The 22736-nt window shown below is 38.3% G+C and overlaps 1 protein-coding gene across 8 annotated transcripts in view; it reads right to left on the reverse strand.

Moving 5' to 3' along the window:
* Positions 1 to 22736, reverse strand: part of Ralgapa1 (Ral GTPase activating protein catalytic subunit alpha 1) — a 245380-nt gene that overhangs the window by 203122 nt on the left and 19522 nt on the right. For all 8 annotated transcript variants that reach the window (XM_060387516.1, XM_060387510.1, XM_060387514.1 and 5 more), the window contains exons 2-6: positions 15265 to 15375; positions 14614 to 14663; positions 10629 to 10686; positions 6034 to 6077; positions 3979 to 4156 (exon numbers count right to left, since the gene is read on the reverse strand). In XM_060387516.1, coding sequence (XP_060243499.1) covers positions 3979 to 4156; positions 6034 to 6077; positions 10629 to 10686; positions 14614 to 14663; positions 15265 to 15375 — 441 coding nt within the window. The remainder of the gene's footprint in view (positions 1 to 3978; positions 4157 to 6033; positions 6078 to 10628; positions 10687 to 14613; positions 14664 to 15264; positions 15376 to 22736) is intronic.

A 22736-nucleotide genomic window follows, 5' to 3' on the forward strand; every position in this document is an offset into this window, starting at 1 on the left:
ACAAGAGAATTATATAATCATAAGACAAACTCTATTATACAAAGTATGACCAAATAAAATTTAGCAAACAAATAGGCAATGAAAACTGCTTTTAAATTTTTCTAAAAATCACATGTTAAAATACATCTGAGATCACACTGACAGTCCACAATTATCATAAACTTGAAAGTTGGCTGTTTTGTGAATCTTTGATTGAGAGGAAACAGAACAAGGGTGAGCAGGGATGTAGTGACTAAGGGGCATGGCCCTCACTAGAGACGATCTACAGTGGGAGTGTCAAATTACAAGATGCTGAAATATGGTAAGAACATTAGTGCAAGGTGCTTATGCATCAAATTAGCATTCTTATTCATGAGAAATTTGTTTTCTTTACTTTTTAGATATTAATTCACTGTAACAAATGCTGATAAAAACAAACAAACAAACAAACAAAAAAAACCATAGTTAGCTAAATGCCCTCAAATTTCCTAAGCAGCACAGTCAGTGACTGGTCACATTGCCCAAGCCAGTAAGCCCACAGAAAGGGTATTTTAAAATTCTAACATAATGTATAACATGTTCTTTCTAACACTCAAAGTGTTCTTTCTAACACTTAAAGACTTAGTATTTAAAGGCACAACCTTTATCATTTTTATCCTGTCTTCACATAGTACCAGTGCTTTATTTTGCAAAGCTATAAATTCCAAATTAAGACCTAAAGACTTAGTAGTTCTAGAGGAATGTACAGACAGTTGGTGTTTTCTGTGCCCTGTAAACAGCAAACCTTGTATATTCTTGGGGCTGGAGAGGGCTCCGCACATAAGCATGTGTACTGCTCTTGTTTGGCCAGGTTCAGATCCCAGCACCCACACCATGTGGCTCCCACACTACTGCCTACTCTAATTCCACGAGACCTGAGACCTTTTTCTGGCCTCTGAAAACATGCATTCATGTCATACACAGACAGACAAATAGGCACACATGTATACACATAAAAAAAAGTTTAATGGAAAGTTTAAATTTTGTTCTGAGAAAGAGAATTCAAAAGAAATGGTCAAATTCAATTGAAACTAATGGAAAAAAAAGCTAGTTCTAAAAATGGAGACAAATGGAAACCTACACAAATGGGGTGGCAGTGATCCAAAAGAAAAACTGGTGATGAAAAATTAGTTTAATACTTCAGAATGACATGCAAATAAACAGATATAAGTGCTTAAGCTGGTATATTTATAGATTTTATAATAGATTCTAAAATTTTATGCTACAAGGATAGCTTGCTTTGCTACAAAAATCTGCAATTTATAGAAATACATATTACAATAAGATGAAATATCCAATAAAGTAAAGGTTATGAACTGAATTGTATATTCCCAAAAGCCCTATGCTGGGATACGAATTCTCAGCGTGACAGCATCTCAACAGAGAACATGTGAGGTAACAGTTAGGGGTTCAGCCCTAACTGTACAGAACTGGGATAAGCAGAGAAGAAACACCAGAGGGCCTGTGTGCGTATGCACACGGGGCACTACAAAAAGAAAAAATCGCATGAGCACACAATGCGAAGCTGCTGTCTGCAAGCAGGGAAAACGCTCCCCAGAAAGCAGACCTAATAGCATCTACTTGTGGACGCTGCTAAGAAATACACTTCTGTCAGAGGCAGTCCCTCTGCCCATTACTATGGAACCCACTTGGACACTGAACTGCCCTGGGCTACATCTGTGCAGGGGTTCTGGGTTATCTCTATGAATAGTCCTTGGTTGGAGTATGAGTCTCTGGAAAGACCCGTGTTCAAATTTTCTTGTTCTGTTGCTCTCTTTGTGGAGACCCTGTCCTCTCCAGCTCTTACTATTTCCCACTTCTTACATAAAATTCCATTCACTCTGCCCAACAGTTGCCCATCAGGCTCAGCATAATCTGACTGGCCTGCTCTTTGATCACCTCCCCCTGGGGGGGAGCAGCCTTACCAGGCCATAGCAGAGGACAATGCAGCCACTTTTGATGTGAACTGATAGACTAAGATCAGAAAGGAGAGGAGAACCTCCCCTATCAGTGGACTTGGGGAGTGGCATGCATGCAGAGGGAGGAGGGAGGGTGGGGTTGAGAGGGGAGGAGGGAGGGGCCTATGGGGGGATACAAAATGAATAAAGTGTAATTAAACAAAACAAAAAAAAAAAAAGAGAGAAAGATATGTTTGCCTCCGCCATCAAAGTCAAGGATATCAAGGACTACATGCTAAACAGCTACAAACAAGAGCCCTGTACCTTGTGAATGTAGTCAACAAAAATCTAAAGTTATAGAAATCACAAACCTATTTCTGACATTGTGAGGTCATGGCATCTACAATAAAGACTTCATTTTCTCTTCTCAAAAAAAGAAATATACTTCTGCCATGAAGCCACTTAGTCTGTGGTATTCTGTTACTGCAGCCTAGTCAATTAATGCAGCACTACAGATCACAAATGCTTACTAGTAAAAGAACATATTTAATAAAAATAAAATTGCTGTTATTTAAGCAGAATAATACAAGGAAAAAAAGCAAAGAAAAAAATAAAAAGCAAAGAAAAAAATAACACTAGAACATCTTAGGGGAAAAAGAACAAAGATTCACTAGTAACAAAACAGAAGTTAAATAACATTTCTAAAATCACAAATTAAATTTAAAATAAAAATACAATTGTAGATCTATAAAATTTTATATGCAGCATTTTACAGTTATTGCATAAAGAAAAACATTTGTACTTCTGTGTATCTCTAAACTAATTCCAGCACACAAAATGATGCACAAGAAATAGAAATTAAAGAAGAATCAAAACCAGAAGTAGTGTCCAATACCCCCCAGCAAGAGGACCCTGTGCTCACGGTCATCCTTAACTACATACTGAGTTTAAAGTCAGCCTGAGATATATGAGACCCTGTCTCAAAAGAAAAAAATCCACAAGTAGAAAAAAACAAAACAAAACCTGATGTAAGATTGGCTATATCAATCTTAATACCATTTAGATACTCTGCTATCTGGGATTTGTCTAGTCAAAGATAATATCCTTACTAGGACTGGCCAATTCTTAGAGGTAATACTTGACTAAGCTGCTAATAATTACTCTCATTCCAACTCATATACAAGTACACACCCCCAGGAATTTTTTTATACTCAACACTCAAGGCTACTCTTTTTTCTGTCTTGTTTGCTTCAGAGCCAAGAATTAGACAACTAGGGACAGTCTTTTTCTACTGTTGTCAACTGAATTTTATACTAGCTGATTTTTACTTGCGCTCACTGACTTGCCACTTCCTTCCCAAGAAACCACAATAAAGGCTCCTGCCCACAATAATTTACCAACTTCCCTCTGACTTCTCACTAACCCTGATCATACCCCAAACACAGTATGGCATGGGAGTGCTTCCTCTTGAGAAATAAGTAGCAGATTACTTTTCCAACAGCCAACTTAATCTGCTGACCTCACCAAGCCACAGCAGTACTAACACTGACCTTTCTAAACACTGCCTCACAATCAAGTGATAACTACACAGACACTTGACAGTCAAAGCAAACAAACAAAAACCCACAGAAGGCTGCAGAGATGCTGAGTGGGTGAGGTGCCTACTAACCTAATAGGAGGACCTGAGCTCAGATCACCAGCACCCACATAAAAAATTGGCCTTGAATGCCCATAAGCTCAGTGCTACATGGCAAAAACAAGTAGACTGGGATGGGGGTGGGGACTGCTCGCCATGTGGCGCAGCTGAGACAGTGAGCTTCAGGTTCAGTAAAAGACAGCCTCAAAAATAAGGATGACATGAAGAAGCCTGTGAGGAAGATACCCAGGTTTCAATGTCAGGCCTCCACATGGCAGGCACGGGCAAGCACACCTGACACACGTGCATATACTACAAACACATTTGTGTACAGACAACAGTGCACATACAAAAAACCCACACATTTCAAAAAAGGAACTCTATGAAAAACAAGCCCACTGATAGAAAACATCTCGTTAATCTTACTTTCTTGAAGGTTGAGTGGAGGATTAATAAGATTATCTAAAGTTCGAGGTCCATATTCAGATTGTGGTGCTGTAAATCCAGGGATCAAACACGAAAACATCCAGAGCTGTTCTTTGCTACAGTTATCCTGAAGAGCTTGCAACCATAACAAGAAGAGACGAACACCTTCCCGTCTGATCTGAAATAAAATAACAGTATTTCTTCATGAACAGAAAGATATTTTGTACAAGAAAGAGAAATACAAGATGAAGAGTAAAGACAGATAAATGGAGGACATCTATACAACTCCCATTATTTTGAAATCTAAGTTTATAGACTTGCAAGAATAAACTTGGTCTAAGGATATGGCTCACTCAGGATGATCTTTTCCAGCTCCCACCATTTACCTGAAAATTTCGTCTGAGTGAGGTATCCCAGAAGCAGAAAGACACACATGGTATATACTCACTCATAAGTGGATACTAGACATATAATATAGGATAAACAAACTAAAATCTGTACACCTAAGGAAGCTAAGCAAGAAGGAGGACCCTGGCTAAGATGCTCAATCCCCATTCAGAAGGGCAAAGAGGATGGCAAAGAGGAGGGAGAAAACAGGGAACAGGACAGGAGCCTACCACAGAGGGCCTCTGAAAGGCTCTACCCTGCAGGGTATTGAGGCAGATGTTGAGACTCATAGCCAAATTTTGGGCAGAGTACAGGGAATCTTATGAAAGAAGTGGAGATAGTAAGACCTGGAGAAGAGAAGAGCTCCACAAGGACAGAAACAGATCCTAAACTTCTGGGCACAGGGGTCTTTCCTAAAACTGATACTCCGGCCAAGGACCACTCATGGAGATGGCCTGGAACCCCTGCAAAGAGGTAGCCTATGGCAGCTCAGTCTCCAAGTGGCCTCCATAGTAATGGGGACAGGGACTGTCTCTGACATGAACTGATTGGTCTGCTCTTTGATCACCTCCCCCTGAGGTGGGAGCAGCCTTACCAGGCCACAGAGGAAGACAATGCAGCCACTCCTGATGAAACCTGATAGACTAGAGTCAGAGGGAAGGGAAAAAGAACTTCCCTTTTCAGTGGACTGGGAGAGGGACATGGGTGGGGAAGAGGATGCGTGGGATTGGAAGGGGAGGAGGGAGGGAGGTACAGGGGGGATACAAAGTAAATAAACTGTAATTAATAAAAATAAAATAATTTTTAAAACAAGGATATGGCTCAGTGGTAGCATATGCAAGGCCCTGGTTCAATCCACAGCACTGGGGAGAAAAAGCAGCCATGCTTGATGATCCTGAGAATAAACTACTTAGTGTAATAATTTCCATTTGGAAAAAAAAAAGCGGAAGACCGTTTCTTATCTCTCTGCTTTCCCACCACCATTGCCACTGGTCTAATACTCACAGAAAGAAGTGACAGAACAAGGGCAGTTGCTGGCTAATGGGTTTTATAAAGCAGGAATGGCAACAGGGATGCTGGGGAACTAGTCAGTGTTCTCATCTCTTAAAAGTTCTACACTTATTCAAACTCTAAAGGTGAATTTAGTTTAACAACTATTTTTAAATATTACTTGAAAGCTCTCTGACATTATCTCATTTACTACTTATTTGTGTCCTAGCTACAGGTCTGGAACTCTGGCATAACTACTGTGCCAATGGCCTAAATCAGGAAAGATGACAAATAACTGAATCAATGAATGAACAGTCTCCCAGAGAGAGAACAGAGAAAAGGAAAATTCACTGACAGGCACTGAGTTCTTCTTCTAAAGGACTTTTTAAAAATGAACTGGAGACAATTCAGCAAAAGTCAGGAAGAAGTCAAGGCTGGAGAAGTGTGACTGGTAGGTACGGATGCTTCATTGCTTTTGTTTGCCCGTTTGTTTTGAGACAGGGCACACTAGGCTGGCCTCAACTATGTAGTTGAACATGGCCTTGACCTCCTGATCCTCCTGCTTCCACATCTTCAGTCACCCAGTTTACGCATAGTGCTGGGGACAAGCACTCTGAGCCACCAAGCACTTTACTCATCTTTTTGAATTCATAGAAAATAAATATAATTATGTAATACCTTTAAGGAGTTTCCTGTGTGAAGTAGTTTCTTTAAAATCAACCCTGTAAGAAAAAAAAATGACTGAAAATATCCCCATCTTCTTATCTTGGCATAAATGTCAGAGTTCTCGGTCAGACTTGAAAACTATTTGAACAAGTCCTTGGCAATCTCTATATTGTTCTTGGTGACCTTGATAACCCTTTGATCAAAACTGAGGTCAAAGGGGCATATAAAAAGGTCACCTTTCAGCACAATTAAACATGATATTTATGGCAAAACTGATCCCAAAAATTGTTTAACACAAATCTATTATCTCTCTTATTTATACTGAAAATGTAAAAAAAAAAAATTAACACAAATACAAAAACTATTGTAAAAAGGTTTTAACCAACCAAAAGACCCTTTATTATGTCCAATGTGTCCTGATAATTATTTTCCATTCCATAACATCCAGAGGTACATCACTCACTATGAACAAATCCAAACACATTTTGCCTGTTAAAATTTAAACATACTGTTTTACTTAACCATTAAACGGCACATTGAGGCTTAAATCATTTTCTTCTTTTCTTCTCTGGAGGAAAACATTATATACATTTTGTAATTATCACATATAAAATTATTTTTATATTACTACTTACTTATAAACCCATACATTGCTTAGAATCCATTGCTTAAAACCTTATATAAATGGTATCATTCACAGGAATTCATTTACAAGTTGTTGCTTTTCATATGTAATATTAGCTTTTTAAATTTACATACACTGGTCTAGATAACTCTAGATAACTAATTTTTAACTACCTTAATACTTTCTCATTATATGTATATACTAAAATGAACCTTCTTTTGGCTTATTTCCAAATTTTTGCCACTAATCAAGAAGAGTGTAATAAATGTTATTCTACATGATTTCCTGTTAAATATATAACATTTCTTAGGATATATATAAGTTGAAATGAAATCACTCACTTTTAGCTTTATCAGATATTAAGAAATTTTAAAATCATTATGGTAATTAACAATGCCAAGCAGTATGTAACAATGTTCTGGTATGTGATAGCATCAGGACATAATGACATACTCTAAAATTTTATATTCTAATTAGTGTTAATGTTTCCATTTGAGGTTTTCCATTTGATTGTCTTTTTGTTTTCCCATTCAAACTTTATTTAATTGCTTATTGTGGCCTTTTATAATTTTCAAGTAGATAAAACTTTTTTATTTAAAAATCTGTTACTTTTATTTACATGTATGTGTTTGTGTAAGTGAATGCCATGTGTGCAGGTACTGTTGGCAGCCAGAAGAGGACATCAGATTCAAGACAAGGTTTCTCTGTTCAACCTTGGCTGTCCTGGACTCTCTTTGTAGACCAGGCTGGCCTTGAACTCACAGCAGTCTGCCTGCCTCTGCCTCCCGAGTGTGGGATTAAAGGTGTGCACCACCACACCTGGCTATAGTTACTTTACAGTGTACTGTGAGGAAGTCTTAGAATCTGCAACAGCATATCTGTGATAACTGAAAGATAACCATCAGGCAATCAATATTCTACATCCTAATATTGCATTTCTAGGAGTTGGACATGAATTTCAGAAAGTTTCAGTTGATTTTCTAGAGGATGGAGTCGTGATCAGCCTGGCCAGGCGCCCATGAGACAAAGAAGTGCAACGACCACGGGCTCCCCAGGAACTGAAAAGGCAAGGAGTATAGTACGGCAGAAAACTGTTGGTATGTACTCTACACCATGGGAAACAGACAGAGCAACACGGGGATAGATGTTGTCAGTGTACATTTTGGGAGATTAGGAGTTTCTATAGCAAACTGCCGTCAGCAATTCTTATAGCTCAACAGCATGCTCATAAGCCTCTATGCTTATAATATATGCAGTCTTGCATTTATGTAGTTTATTATAGAATTCAAAAAGTAAAACTTAAATTCAAAATGTAGAACTCAAGCTTTTTGCATAATTTTATTGCATCTTGCTATGCAATCTTTGATTGACATCACTGGGAGGCCTGTTCTTTTCTGAAGGGAAACAGGAGCAGTGAGACTGGGACAGAGATGTGGAGAGGGGGCTGGGAGGAGGGGAAGCTGTGGTCAGGATGTTTGAGAGATACAAACAAAGAAAAGAAAAAAGTGCTTTATATATTGCCTACTAATTCTTTGTCAGCTTCTATAAATTAGAGATATTTTTGTCAAACAAAAAGTAGTATTTTTGATTGGGGAGTAGTATTATCTCATGAACAATAAATGCCTTAAATTTTAGCCCCGGTGTGGTGGTTCATGCCTTTAATCCCAATACTGGGTAGGTAGAGACAGGAAAAGTAAGAGTTCAAGGCCAGTCTCAGCTACACAGCAAGGAAGAGGGCAACCTAGGCTTTAGGAGCCTATCTAAAAAAAACAGCAAAAAGCAAGCGTGTGGTGTGTGTGTATATATGTGTGTATTTGTGTGCATAAACTTCAATATAACCAACACTTTTACTTTTATGTGTACTTTCTACGTATAAAGAAATACTTGACTTTGGTATTACCAAGATAAACCAAACACTTCTTTCAAGAACTTGTGAGGTATTTTACTTTTTCTTTCTTTTATAATTTATTTATTATTTTTTTATCTTATGTGCATTGGTGTTTTTCCTGCATTTTTAATTTTTGGATTTTTGGCCAGGCTGTCCTGGAACCTACAACATAGTGAAGGCTAGCATTATGATAATAAATGGCTTCAAAGACTATGTGAAGAGGATAAAAGTATCCAAAAACTAAAATATTAGGACTATTTTCTTAAAGCCACTGAATTTTACATAAAAAATAATTTTATCTATAAAGTTACTTTTTACATCAACTACAGTCACATTTTCCTACATTAACAATTCATAAAAAGCCAACAAGTTGCAGGAATCATCTGAGTGACAAAGGAAAAAACCACCACTTACGAATTTTTGCGAGTTATACACAATTTTGGAATGCTTTAATCATGACAACTAGGTAACAGAACGGTCTTTTGGATAGCAAAGACTATGTTCCTTAAGAAATGCAACATAGCCTGTAAGTTCAGATGTCTCAAAGAGTATTACAAAGACGATCTGCAAGACCATGTTCATGAAGTTCAATTAAGAATTCACTATTCTTCTGAGCACTTGATTGTGCTTTATTCATTAGCAATTACTATTTTCTTTTATGCTATGTTATTATAATATTCGACTCCAGTTAAAAGCCTGTCTTTTGAATAAGGTGTGCTGCTATATGTTATGCAAAGTGCATTTGTAAGCTCTTTGGATGGGAGCAGCTCTGGGACCTAAGCCTGGCTACCTGCGTGCTAGGAATAGAAGTTATGTTGAGCTAGAGCCCTAGGCCAACCCTCAGTGTTCACTTTACCTAGGAGTTTGATCTGTGTTCATTACATCAATATCCCCCGTCTCTAATATTCCTTATTTTCCTGAGATTTCTGAAAAAGATTCCAATTGCCAGACTGACCAAAAAAATTAGGTCTAAATATACCTATGAGTTTCTTTTCTTTTAAAATTTATTTTGGGGACTGGAGACAGCTCAGTGGTTAAGAGCACTCACTCGTCTGGTTCAGTTCCCACAGTTCTTCACTGGGGTGGTGTAGTACCACCTCTAACTCAGCGCTAAGGGATGTGATGCCCTCTTCTGGCCACTATGTGCACCTGCATGCATGTGGTGCACATACAGACAAGAAGGCACATACACATATACATAAAATAAGGTTTTTTGAATTTTGTTTTTATTTTTAATTGTGTGAATGTGTTTATGTCTGCGTGGGAATATGTGCCTATGAGTGCAGGTGCCCTTGGAGGCCAGTGAAGGTGTCAGATTCCCTGGAGCTGGAGTCAGAGCCAGTTGTTAACTATCTGGTGTGGATGCTGGGAACCCAAGCCAGTTCCTCGGTAAGAGCAGCAAAAACACTTTGCCAGTGAGGCGCTTCATTTAATTTTTTGTTTTCGATTCCCGACTTGCTCTTGTATTTGCCTCCCTACAGTACTAAGGGTTGAGTCCAGAGTCTTGAGCATTCCAGGCCAGCACTCCACCACTGTATTGTGTACCTGGCTCTTTCTTCACTCTTTCATGTTTACATGGGGTGTGGTTTACCCAGGCAGGCCCTGAATTTGTGATCCTCCAGCTGAGGCATCCTAAATAGATGAGATTAGAGAGCTGTGGCACTACATCTTATTTGCTCCTAAATTCATGTGTATGCTTATACTTGCATGTGTGTGTGAAATGTGGAAGCCAGAGGTAATATTAGTGCTTTCCACCTTATTTTTTTGAGACAGGGTCTCTTACTGAACCAGGAACTTGTGGTTTTGGCTAGACTAGTTAGTCAGAGAGCCTCAGTGCCTGTCTTCAACAACCCCTCACACACACACCATGGTACTGGGGTCACTGGTATGGATGTGGCCACTTTCTGCTTTTTACCTGGGTTGGGATTAGCACTCAGATTGTTGATTTGCCCAGCAAACACTTTACCTACTAAGCCATTTCCCTAGCCTCTTACAATCTGTTTTCAGTAAAACAAACCATGAACTCATCAAAAATAACTGATCATCCATTGTATAATTTATTTTAGATATGAAATATATATTTATATTACTTACCAATACTATGGAATTGCCATCGCTGATGAATTCTTTCTGGAAGAAGTTGTAAAATTTTCTAAAAATCAACAAGAGCCAAAATAACGAGTTAAAAATCAAATACTGTGAAATATGATATATTAGAGGGCCACATTAGAGTTTCTTAGGTTAAGTATACCAAATGCAAACTTTCCTACCCAAAAAGTAATAAGCAATACTAAAGAAATAGAGAACAAGAAAATTATTAAAATTTATCTTTAATGGTGTTATTTTAAAAAAATAAGTATATTCTCCTTTGAATGGTTAATCTTAGTAGCCAACTTGACTGGATCTGGAGTACAAACATCTGGTACTCCTGCGAGGGATTTTCTTAGAGCAGAGAGACCTGCCCTAAATGAAGTGGCACCTTTTGGTGCCAAAACAGATAAAAGTTACAAGAGAAGGGGGGAAAGGAAAAGCAAAGGAAGAAGGAGAAACAGAGAAAAACGGGGGGGGGGAAGGAAAAGTTAGGAAGAGAAAAGGAGAAAGGGAGTGGGAAAATAGGGCATGATGCATTAATTAATTCACGTGAGTACAGAGGTACTTGAATTCCATGATGCTGACATAGGTGGGAAAGCAAAATTTTAAATTTAGAAGCTTTATAGTCTAGCTAAAAGGCTTTCTATATATACTTCAATTTTTTATTTCTTTTCTACTGTATTATGTAGATTATTACAAAATAACAGCTAAATTACTACTAAACTATGCTCAGTCATCATCCACTTGCTGAATGACATTGTGTGTGTTGTACTGCTGCTGTTAAAACTACTACTTAGCCACTTCATTAACTAAAGGATGATCATAAACTCAAACTAGACACTTTATATAATGGTGTCTCATTATCCTTGCAATCAACCCAAACATCTCTTTTGACCAATAAAGAAATGGCTTCAGTAATATACTTAGGACAGAAATCTAACAAATGAATAGAGCAAAACTGTAACTTCAATATGCCTATTTCCATGTCTGTGTCTTTACACTATTCTGACCAGAGGCTAGTAAGCACTTTTAAAATTTACCCTTCTTTTGGATTCCATAAAAGGGGACAATAAACAAAATATAAAGTTTAGGGACAGACAGATGGCTCATCAAGAAAGACAGTTACTACAAAACTTGAGTTGGCTCCCTGGAATCCATGTAGAGGTAGGAGATGGCTAACTCCACAATGCTGACACAACATGTCTTACAGAGTGACATATGTCTTACACACATGTGCACCTATTCCTTCCTACATGTCTCCCACAACTAGCTAACAAGTGTAACAAAAGATAAAATTATAGAAAGCTTAAAAAGGTAAGTTTGAGAGCTATCAAAAGCAGTACTAACTTCCGATCGATTACACTTTAGATTTAACTCTATCTAGAGACAGGATTTAACCATGGCTAATCTTAAAAATATGATCTTCTTCAAGGGTTATAGGCACACAGCTACCATGTCCAGCTTATGGTCTTTTAATTTCTAATGTGAATAAAAATATTAAAAAAATTTATGTGCATTCAATTACAGAAAAAGAAGAATCCAAGTCTTGTCCCACTTTAACATCACATAACAGTGATGTTTTTTAACCAGAAAGTAGTCACTTAATGATTTACGTTTTCATCATTTGTCTCTAAACACAGATACCGTACATTAGAATTCAATTTTAAGAAAATAAGCACAAAGGTTAATTTTTTTTCAAAAGATGAAAAAAAACGAAAGAAAAAACAAAACAAGATGGGAGGTTTTTCTTTTTCCCAGTGGTAGAATGTGTACTTATCATGTTCAAAGCCCTGGATTTGAGCTAAAGGAAAACAAAACAAAACAAAATAAAACAACCACAATACCCCCCAAAAGAAAAAAAAAGCCACTTTGATCTCACATCTTTTTTTAATGAAATGTGTGATCCACAGCACAGGATGTCCTATGTTACACACAGGAAAGCATTACTTTTCACATTTTTTTCTATTATTTCAATTTTCTGAAAAAGAATTCTGTTAATTCTGAATTCTGAATATAGAGCAACCATTATCTTGCATTCTCCAGGGACACTTTATTCGTCCCTGAAACATCAGTGTTCACTATTTCATGTATGAGGTAGTTTCCTTACCAAACAAATCAAGTTGCAAAGGATTCAAGAACAATGAAAATTAATTTCAGAATACCAATTACTATTGTCTGGCACCTTGTTTTGTTTTGTTTTGTTTTGTTTTTCTTTCTTTCTTGGACAGGTTCTTCTCAGCATGTGACCAAACCTGCCTAAAATGTGTAACTCTCCTGCCTCCCAAAGGGCAAGTAGGCATGTACCATTATGTCCAGAGTCACAGAGTCTTACTCTATCAGGCAGCCAGTCTGCTCATGAACTCCTGTGCCCAGGCATTCCTCCTGTCCACTAAGTAGTCCCCTCCCCCTCCAACATCTGGAGACTACAGGTGCACAGCCATCTCAACGTTGAGAAACAGGATTTTAGGCTCTCTCTTTGTCTCTAAAGTCATCAGATCTAGCCTTGGCTTTCTAACAGTCTCTAGATTCTCAATAAAGATAAGAATATTCCTTTGACTATTTCCTCTGATAGTTAGTTATTTTAAAATAGGGATGAGAGGGGCTTAATTTTTTAATGTGTTCAAAATATAAACAAATTTTAGCATTCTTTCTGTTTATTTTTAAATACTTTCCCCAGATTAATTCGAAATAATAATTTTAAAAACAAGGCTTTTGTGATCCCAGAACTCGGGAGGCAGAGGCAGGTGGATCTCTGTGAGTTTGAGGCCAGCCTGGTGTACAAAGTGAGTCCAGGACATCCAAGGCAACACAGAGAAAAGGAAACAAAGAAGGATGGAAAGAAGGAAGGAAGGAGGGAGGGAGGGAGGGAGGGAGGGAGGGAGGGAGGGAGGGAGGGAAGGGAAGGAAAAACAAGGCTATTTTGTTTAAATTTATAATAAAAAGCCATTAGAGCAGAAATGAGCTGGGTATAGTGGTATATGTCTTTAGTCCCAACACTCGTTGCAGAAAGACCAGAAGTTCAAGGCATGCCTGGGTTACATATGTTGTGTAGCAATTTCCTCCCAATTCAAAAAGTCCATCCTGGAAGGAAGCCTCTTAAGACTCAGGACGTTCTAAAGTGTTATCTTTAAGGCTCAAGAAGTAAATAACTCACAAATCTCAGGAAGTCCCTGAAATTTGCCATATGGACCCCCTTTCTATCCATACGATTAAACAAACAGTAGGCTGCCTGTATGCCTTAAACGAAGTTCTAGGGTTCCAACTTTCTGGGACCATCACCCATGCTGAGGTGAACTTTCACTGTAGCTGTCTTTAGGTCATTCATGCTTTTTTTAAGTAACACCTCATCCATACTCATGTGAGCCCAACAACTTCACAGCTTCACAAAGGTGGACTCTGGTGTGGTAGCAGTACTTTAATCTTTCATCATCAGTTCTCTACCTGGGTAAGTAGACGTTTTTCACAAACACACAGGAACAGTCTCACACACCACTGTAAGACCCTGTACCAATACTAAGTGATAAAGCCTGGCGAGGTGACACACATCTTTAGTCTCAGTACTTGAGAAGCAGAGGGAGGCAGACCTGTGTGAGTTCAAGGCCAGCCTTGTCTGCATAGCACATTTTAGACTAGTCTGTGCTACATAGTGAGACCCTGTCTTGAAAAATACAAAAGCAAAACAAATTAAAAAATGACAAATTCCCTGGACAGCTCTAGAGGCTTAAAAAAAATTCTGTGTAAACTACACAAATTAAAATTTTCATTTTGCAAATGTTATCAAATTAATTTTATATTATCAAATGCATAAATATGTGTTGCTAAAATACACTGTACCTCAAAAATACACAAATTCAGTCAGATACATTTTTAAGTTAAGTTCTTCAAAAGGCTGGCAAATCATATATGTCTAATAATTTTAATATATTTCTATATATATTCTAAGAATTATTTTTTAAAAAGTTTAAAAGGTATGATTCACAGCACTTACCTCAAAAATAAAAAGTATAGCATCCAATTCCTCTCTTTGAGACTTGTGACCTGAAATATTTTGAACAGAAAAACTACTTTAAATATACCATTTTCTACTCACTGTTGAATTTCAACCATTGGGTTTCTCTTCAGTGATTCTTTAGCAAAATCCTAAAGCATGGTCTATTTACTATACAGACAGAATTGAGAGCCCTCTCTATTTTTTCACACAATTATAGGTCCGGGGGGTTGGAAGTAGCTCAACAGGAAAACCCTCACTTAGCATGCACAAAGCCTTAGATTCAATTCCCAGGATAAACACAAAAACTTAGCTTATACTTCTCTCTAATAACCAATCATCACATATTTTGAGTTTTAAAAGACCTTTGAATACAAAAAACACTATTCCTATTGCTATTCAAAGGTTCCTAGGGCAGAACTAAGGTTGAGGAAACCTGACCAGGAAAATGCAAATATCCTAAGCCTTCACAAAACAATAAAAACAGTCACATGAGTCTGTTTGTTTCCTTTCAAATACACCTGACAATCGTGTTAGAAGGTATCAAAATAAAACAATACTAAAATTCTAATGCCCATATTCTCGCTTTAAGTTAATACCTATGACTACTGGAAACATAAACACAAGCCAGCATATACGGTAACATCTTACCTTTCTGTTTAAGACTGGCTTCAATAGTCACAAAATTTTCAAAAAACACATAGTATATATGTGAAAAATGCTGGTCAAAAAACTGTTTAAGGTCAATAGATTCTGCATTCTCTGAAAAAAACAACAACAACAAACAGTTCTTAGTAACTAGTCCATCAAGGTTAAATCATGGGTTAGCAAACACGCATAATGCCAAATTTCCTCCAAAGTCAAAGATCTGTACTTAAACCTCTATCATATTCAAATATATGGGACAAATATTTATGTATCTGTTTCTTTGCTTTTACAATTTTAGCTTTTACATATTTCAGTTTTAGTTTTAAAAATTGGTCATAGTCTCAGGGAGAAAAAGGCAGGCAGATTTCTGTGCGTTCAAGGCCACCTTGGTCTACAAAACAAGTCCAGAACAGCCAAGGCTACACAGAAAAACCCTGTCTCAAAAAAAAAAAAAAAAAAAAAATTCATGGTTTTTGTTTTTATAGCAATTAATGTCAAAATGGGGTGCAGTGGCACACAGCTCTAATCCCAGCTACTATGAAGGCTGAACCAGGATCAGGAAGATCAAGAGTAGCCTGAGAAATATATAGTAGGTCTTACTATATGTTGAGTGAGACATACAGAGACTGACTGACTGACTGACTGACTGCATCAAAATCACTATTCAAAGATATATTTTCAGGGCTGGAGAGATAGCTTAGCTTGTAAGTTAAGAGCACTGGCTGCTCTTCTTTTTTTTTTTTTTCCTGGCTGCTCTTCTAGAGGGCCTGAGTTCAATTCCCAGCATCTACATGGCAACTCACAAACACATATAACGCCCTCTTCTGGTGTGCAGACAAAATGCCCAGATACATAAAACATGCAAATAAATAAACCTTTTTTTAAAATATCTATTTTCTTTTTAAAATTTATTTAATTTTATTTTATGTGCATTTGTATAAGGGTGTCGAGTTCTTGGAACTGGAGTTACAGATAGTTCTAAGCTGCCACATGGGTGCTGGGAATTGAACCCAGGACCTTTGGAAGAGCAGACAGTGCTCTTAACCACTGAACCATCTCTCCAGCCCCCAAAGATCTACTTTCAATTGTGGCTACAGCTTTCCTAATATCTCCCCTAACAGTTTAAAGAACTATTTCTAAGAATAATTCTGGTAATTCAGTAAATAGATAAGCTAACAACAGGCTTTGTAAATGAGCATTTGAGGATTATAAAACTCAAAACACAGACTGCTCTTATGTTTTGACAATACAGCATGCAAGCAAAATATACAATTATATGCACAACAGAAAGAGTTAGACCATGAAAGTGAAATGAAAAGCACCATATATGGGAATTCAGAACACAGAATTACTTTCAAACTGCACCTAATGTCCATGCTCTAACCTATACTGTACAGATTGCACTATAAAAACTGCCGGAGTGTACCGTAAGCTATAGAATATAAATATATTTTATAGGATATGAAATAAAAATTTTAAACTATCATGCTAGACAAGAAAAACATTTTTCTTTTGGATTCACTGAAGAATTTTGAAATGAGAAGCAAAAAGGTTATAGTTACACCTAAATTTTCTGAAATGCTTAAAAATACAAGTAGAGTCCCAAGAGAAGAAGAAAATGAGAATAACAAAACAAAAATTCAAAACAAAAGCAAACATGACGCAACCAAGACTTCCCAACATGTTAGGAGCCAAGGTATTGTCTCTCAGTTTCCTTCCCATATGGCTATTAACAAAGCCTGGAAGCTGCACGCTTGGCTATGGCAATGAACAAGTACTGGAAGCTAGGCACAGCGACACACTCCTGACTTTGTGGTGGTGTTTAAGATACAAGGATTGCAAGTTTAAGCTCTCTGAGCTATCTATCTAAACCCTCACTAAGCAGGAGGTGGATCTATCAAAATTAAGCTAATTTGTTTTTGTTTTTTACTTTAAGATGTATTTGTTCCTAAAATAATGTGTATGCCTGTTTATCTGTGTGGATATATGCATATGAGTGCAGTTGCCTATGGAGGGCAGAAGAGGGCACTGGATTCTTTGCTACTGGAGTGACATGTGATTGTGAGCCACCTGATGTGGGCACTGGGAACTGAATTCCAGTCCTCTGCAAGAGTACCAGACTTCCTTATAACCACTGAGCTATTTCTCCAGCCCCTCTATTTTTATTTTTTAAAACACAATAGCAAACAAAAACTCTGATAAAATGTTTGATAAGTAAATTCACAAAGTTTACATGACAGAGGAGAAAACAAGGACAAATTAGATAAAACTCTAAGAGGCCTTCACTTACTTAAAATCTTCCTCCTTCCTTCTCATTTTCCCCTCCCAAAGAGAAAGTTCAGCACTAAGGGCATTGGTGCAGGTGCAGAGGATGGCTTAAAACCATCTGTAACTCCAGTTACAGGAGCGCCAATACCCTCTTCCAGCTTCCATGAGCATTCGCCATACACGTTACACAGACAGATATGCAGGCAAATCATTCATACATGTAACATAAATAACTCTAAAAATTTTTAGTAAGAAACTCTGGACCAATTTAAGAGAAAAGAAACAGAAAAAGGAGGGCAGTTATAGAGAAGCTACAGAAACATTCAACAACTTTGCACCACAGTACCAAATTTTACCCTTTCCAAATGCCCCACCAACTTTCCTGCTCCTCGTTTAAAGGCTCACTACCCTTGTGCAGCGAGTGCTGACCACGCTGCAGTGGCCAGTCTACAGACCCTGTGTAGTCTGCAGGGGCACTGAGCACGCCTTACTTTCTGCAGCAAGCCTTTACCATTTTAATCTAGGGGAAGCCAAAAAAGGGGATCAAAAATATTACCTATCTTCACAAATAATTCTGTTTGGAAGTACTTGTGAACTACCATTTTCCTAAAGAAACTAAATAAATATTTCACCAGAAATTCAGATTAAGGTTTCTGAATTTTAAAAATGACTCAGGCTTTGTAGACCTTTGGGAATAGACTTTAGTTTCCACAAATTAAATTTCTCAAATGTTTATTTAGAGCTCTTAAAAAATGAAAAATCTTTTAAGAGCCTGATTATAATACATTTATTCTCTTTCATACATTTTTAAACATTTAAATACTATAGCATTATGTAAACAAAAATCTTAAAGGTCAGAAGTTACCTTTTAAAGCCCAGACATTAAATGTGTACCTGAAGGTTTACTAAATTAACTTGCTTGAGAAACCAAAAATTCAACAATTTTTTAAAGTTATCCTTCATCTATTAAATAGTAAATGGCTTTTAGAACTGTTCCTCAAGTAGTAGTATAATTTATTAGCCTGTAAGACATACCATTAAAAAAATCTGCTCCTACAATAAAGTAGTAAACTTTGCAAATCATTTCTTTAAGACAATTAACAGGGCTGGAGAGATGGCTCAGAGGTTAAGAGCACTGGCTGCTCTTCCAAAGGTCCTGAGTTCAATTCCCAGCAACCACATGGTGGCTCATAACCATCTATAGTGAGATCTGGTGGCCTCTTCTGGCATGCAGGCACGCAGGCAGAACACTGTATACATAATAAATAAATAAATAAATCTAAAAAAAAAAAAAAGACAATCAACCATGAGGATGATCCAACAATATAATGGCTTATTCATAAACCACTCTTTCAGAAAAACACTGAAATCCTGAATAAAGAGTTAGAGAGATGGCTCAGTCATTAAGAGCACTTGCTACTTTTTCAGAGGACCGGAGTTTGTGTCCTAAGGTGGCTAATTTTGGTTGTCAACTTCTCTGAAATCAACTAAAACCTAAGAAGCGGGGTACATGTATGAGGGACTTTCTTGGATGCATTATTTGAGTTGGAAAGACACACACTAACTCAAGGCCACAACTTCTGGCAGCAGCCCACATACAAGAACACGGAAGAAGGAAGCCTATGGTTTTGGCCTACTTGCCCTCACTCAGGGTTAGGGTTAGGGCACGTTCATCTTTTCTGATGCTGAGGCATTTCTTCACTGGTAGCAAAACCTACTTCTTCAGGATTCCAGCACATACTTGAAGACCGGCAGCTCTCTAGGAATCCTCCGGGACTTCAGCACTAGATTGGGATTGCTGCAACATCCAGCCTGGTAAACTGAACCCAATCCTTGGCCTTTACGTTGGTAGGCATCCATTGTAGGACCACTCAGCCTGTGAGCCATTCTAATAAATCCCATTCATTCTGTCAGTTTTGTTCCTCTAGAGAACCCTAATGCAGCTGCCAGCACTTATATTAGGTAGCTAACAACCACCTGTAACTCTAGGATCTAGCACTATGTTCTGATTCTAAGGGCACCCACACACGTATGTATATATACAAACACACACACACTGTCATGCAAGCACTCGAAACCACTCTAAAAAAAAAAAAAGAAAAAGAAGTGCTGAATAAAAATTACACAAGTAGGTGGTAGCACATGCCTTTAATCCCAGCACTCAGGGAGGCAGAGGCAGGCAGATCTCTGTGAGTTCAAGGCCAGCCTGCTCTATAGAGTGAGTTCCAGGACAGCCAAGGCTACACAGAGAAGCCATGGGGTCAGGGTTGGGGGGAGAAGGAAAGAAGGAAGTAAAGAGGGAGGGAGGGAAGGAAGGAAGAGAAAAGATAAAAATGGAGACGAAAAGAGAGAACAGGAACAGAGGAAGCAGGCTGTATGAATAAGAAACACAAAACAGTAATCACAAAACTTCTGCATTTACAACTTCTGACATTATAGGGGGAAAAGAACACAAAAAAAAGCTCTGAATCAAACAGCAAAGAGTAAAGCACCAAATAAATAAATAATATAGTATGTAACAAAATGTGAGAAGACCACATAAAAGAAAAAAAAGTTAAGAAACTACCTCTCCAGTTAAGACAGTTAATTGGATAGGATTTTAGCCATAGATGATGGTTCAGTGGTAAGGGTGCCTGCCCCAGAGCCTGATGACCTGAGTCAATCCCCCAGACCTACAAGGTAGACAGATCAGGTTCTGCAAGTTGTCCTTCAACTTCCACAACTGCATCAGGAAATTGTTGCAGGATATCTGATCCCACTGTGAACCCTGAGATTGTGAACTTTAAAAACCTGTTTCTAGTTGTGGTGTGGCTCAACCGTAACACACACCTTTAATCCAATAACTTTCTTGCTTATTGTAAACAGGTGGTTTTGGTGTGGCTCAGCCCTAACACACACCTTTAATCCAAAAGCTTTCTGTAAACAGGAATAAATAAATTAACCTAGGTCAAGAGGTGAAGCAAGAAATCAGCTGAAAGGGGTTAAACAGAAAGGAGGGAGCTGAAGGATATTTAAGACAGAGCATGGAGATGAAGAAGGGGCTTTTGGCTTTTGGCTTTTTCAATCTGGAACGTGACCCGAGTAGGAAGGTCAGCTGGGTGCTTTCTCTGCCTCTCTGAGCTAATAGGCTTTCACTCCAGCATCTGGCTCCTGAGTCTTTATTGATAAAATCGAACAACTGAGATTTTCTTTCTTTATAACAACAGGAAATGGATAGAGATGGACACACCCACACACCATTTTTTAAACAAAATAAAGCCAGGCATAGTGGCACACACCTTTGTTCCAAGCACTTGGTTGGCAGTCAGTGAGTTCAAGGCTAGTCAAGTTTACATGGCAAGTTCCAGCCCAGTCAGGGCTACACAGTGAGACTTTATCACGGACACAAGGCAAATACGTATTTGGGAATGCTTGTCTGGCATACATAAAACTGGAGGATCAGGAGGAGCTCAAGGCCATCCTTAGCTACACAGAATGTTTAAGGCCAGTATGCCATATACTAGTCTTGTCTTAAAAAAAAAAATCTACAAAGTATTTCTTAAAATGCATGTGCACACACATACATAATCTAAAGTGATTAAAAGGATAAGCTAAAAAAACATAATCTACATCCTAACTCAGACAATTATACTGACTCATCAACTGAAGGCCTTAAAGACAAGAATTGCAAAGTAAAGAAGGCTAATGAAAAGTAAATAAAGTAGAAAAAAACAATTACTAGATGCCGCTTTACTGGATTATTTGGGGACTTCTTAAAGCACTACTTGCACTGCCATTTGCCAGGCATGACTTCACTCCTACCTGGAAGAGCATGACGTAGAGAAATAGCCGAAACAGCCGAAACGATGGGTCGTTGCCCTTAACAACCTGCTGACTGCCAGGGACACTTCTGTGAAGTCTTGCTGACCTGCCCGCCCACCTTGTGGATTTGGAGTATAAAATGAGAATCCAGCCTGAGGCAGCATGAAGCCTTTCAGCTGGGACAGCTTCTGGGGACAGCCCATCCTCACTGGGGCTGGAGTGCTCATTCCAGAGAGATTCCAGAAACAAATATATTTGATAACAAGTTTGTTTTTGTTTTTTGTAACTAGGAACCTTATAGTTTTGCACAACTATTTCAAAACAAAACAAAAATCAAAAACAAAAGAATTCTAAAGAGGAAAAAATTATACTAAATAGTGTGGTGGGTTTTCAACTCATGTCTAAAACATGTAAAAGCTAAGGTTCCAGCCCAATTTGAGACCCAACAGGAGAAAGACCAACAAGTATTGAGCAAACTGAGACAACAGAAATAGTCCTTTTACACTTGAACTCAAAATTCAACAGTTAGGTAATATTCATGCAAAAGACACCTTAAAAATCTAAGTAAAGACACAAGTTAGATAAAGTACCAAGAAGACTGTACAGAAATTAAGAGCACACACCGTTCTTGAAGACGACCCAGGGTCCATTCCTAGCACCCACATGCAGCTCACAACCATTTGTAACTTCACTTCCAGGAGAGCCAACACTTCTGGCCTCCAGATGCACCAAGCACATATGTGGTATACATATATGCAGAAAGACAGTGATATGCATAAAATAAAAAATAAAATTAAATAAAGCTTTAAAATTAACAATGTGGGACTGAGAAATGGCAGACCATCCTCAGGCATGGAGGTCACCCCTCCAGGAAATTATCTCAGCAAATGGATAAACAGCCATTAAAAAGCAACAGAAACTACCAACAGCAGGAGAAAAGCTATTGCAGAGCAGCAATAGCAGGGAAGCTCAAAAAATCCCTTTCCCTTAGCACCGGGGCGCTTGGTCCTGGCAACCAACAAAGCAGAAGCAAGATGTCCTTTCAAAAGGAGTGCTGCGGCCACTGCCGCCGCTGCTGCCGCTGCTGCAGCCAGAACTCTCTACAGCACACTCTACACTGTGGGATAAAGAAAAGAAATCTCAGATCAGATCTCAACTGCATTCAGGGAGCTGAAAAACTGTGGAAACCAAAGTTTCACTGGAAGGTTCAGACTCCAAGCAGCCTGCAGGACACTGCGAAGAGCTAGCTGTACAGGGCCAAGACAAGCATTCACAACTGGAACCCTGCGGGGATTCACAGAGGAATAGCCACATCTTCGAATCTACGGATGAAGTACTGACCTTAGCCACAGACAGGATTAGGACTGCAAACCTAAAGTAAGACTAGGCCCTGTAACAGGACTGCC

The sequence above is a fragment of the Meriones unguiculatus genome, chromosome 7 (assembly GCF_030254825.1).
Source record: "Meriones unguiculatus strain TT.TT164.6M chromosome 7, Bangor_MerUng_6.1, whole genome shotgun sequence".
Taxonomy (NCBI): Eukaryota; Metazoa; Chordata; class Mammalia; order Rodentia; family Muridae; genus Meriones; species Meriones unguiculatus.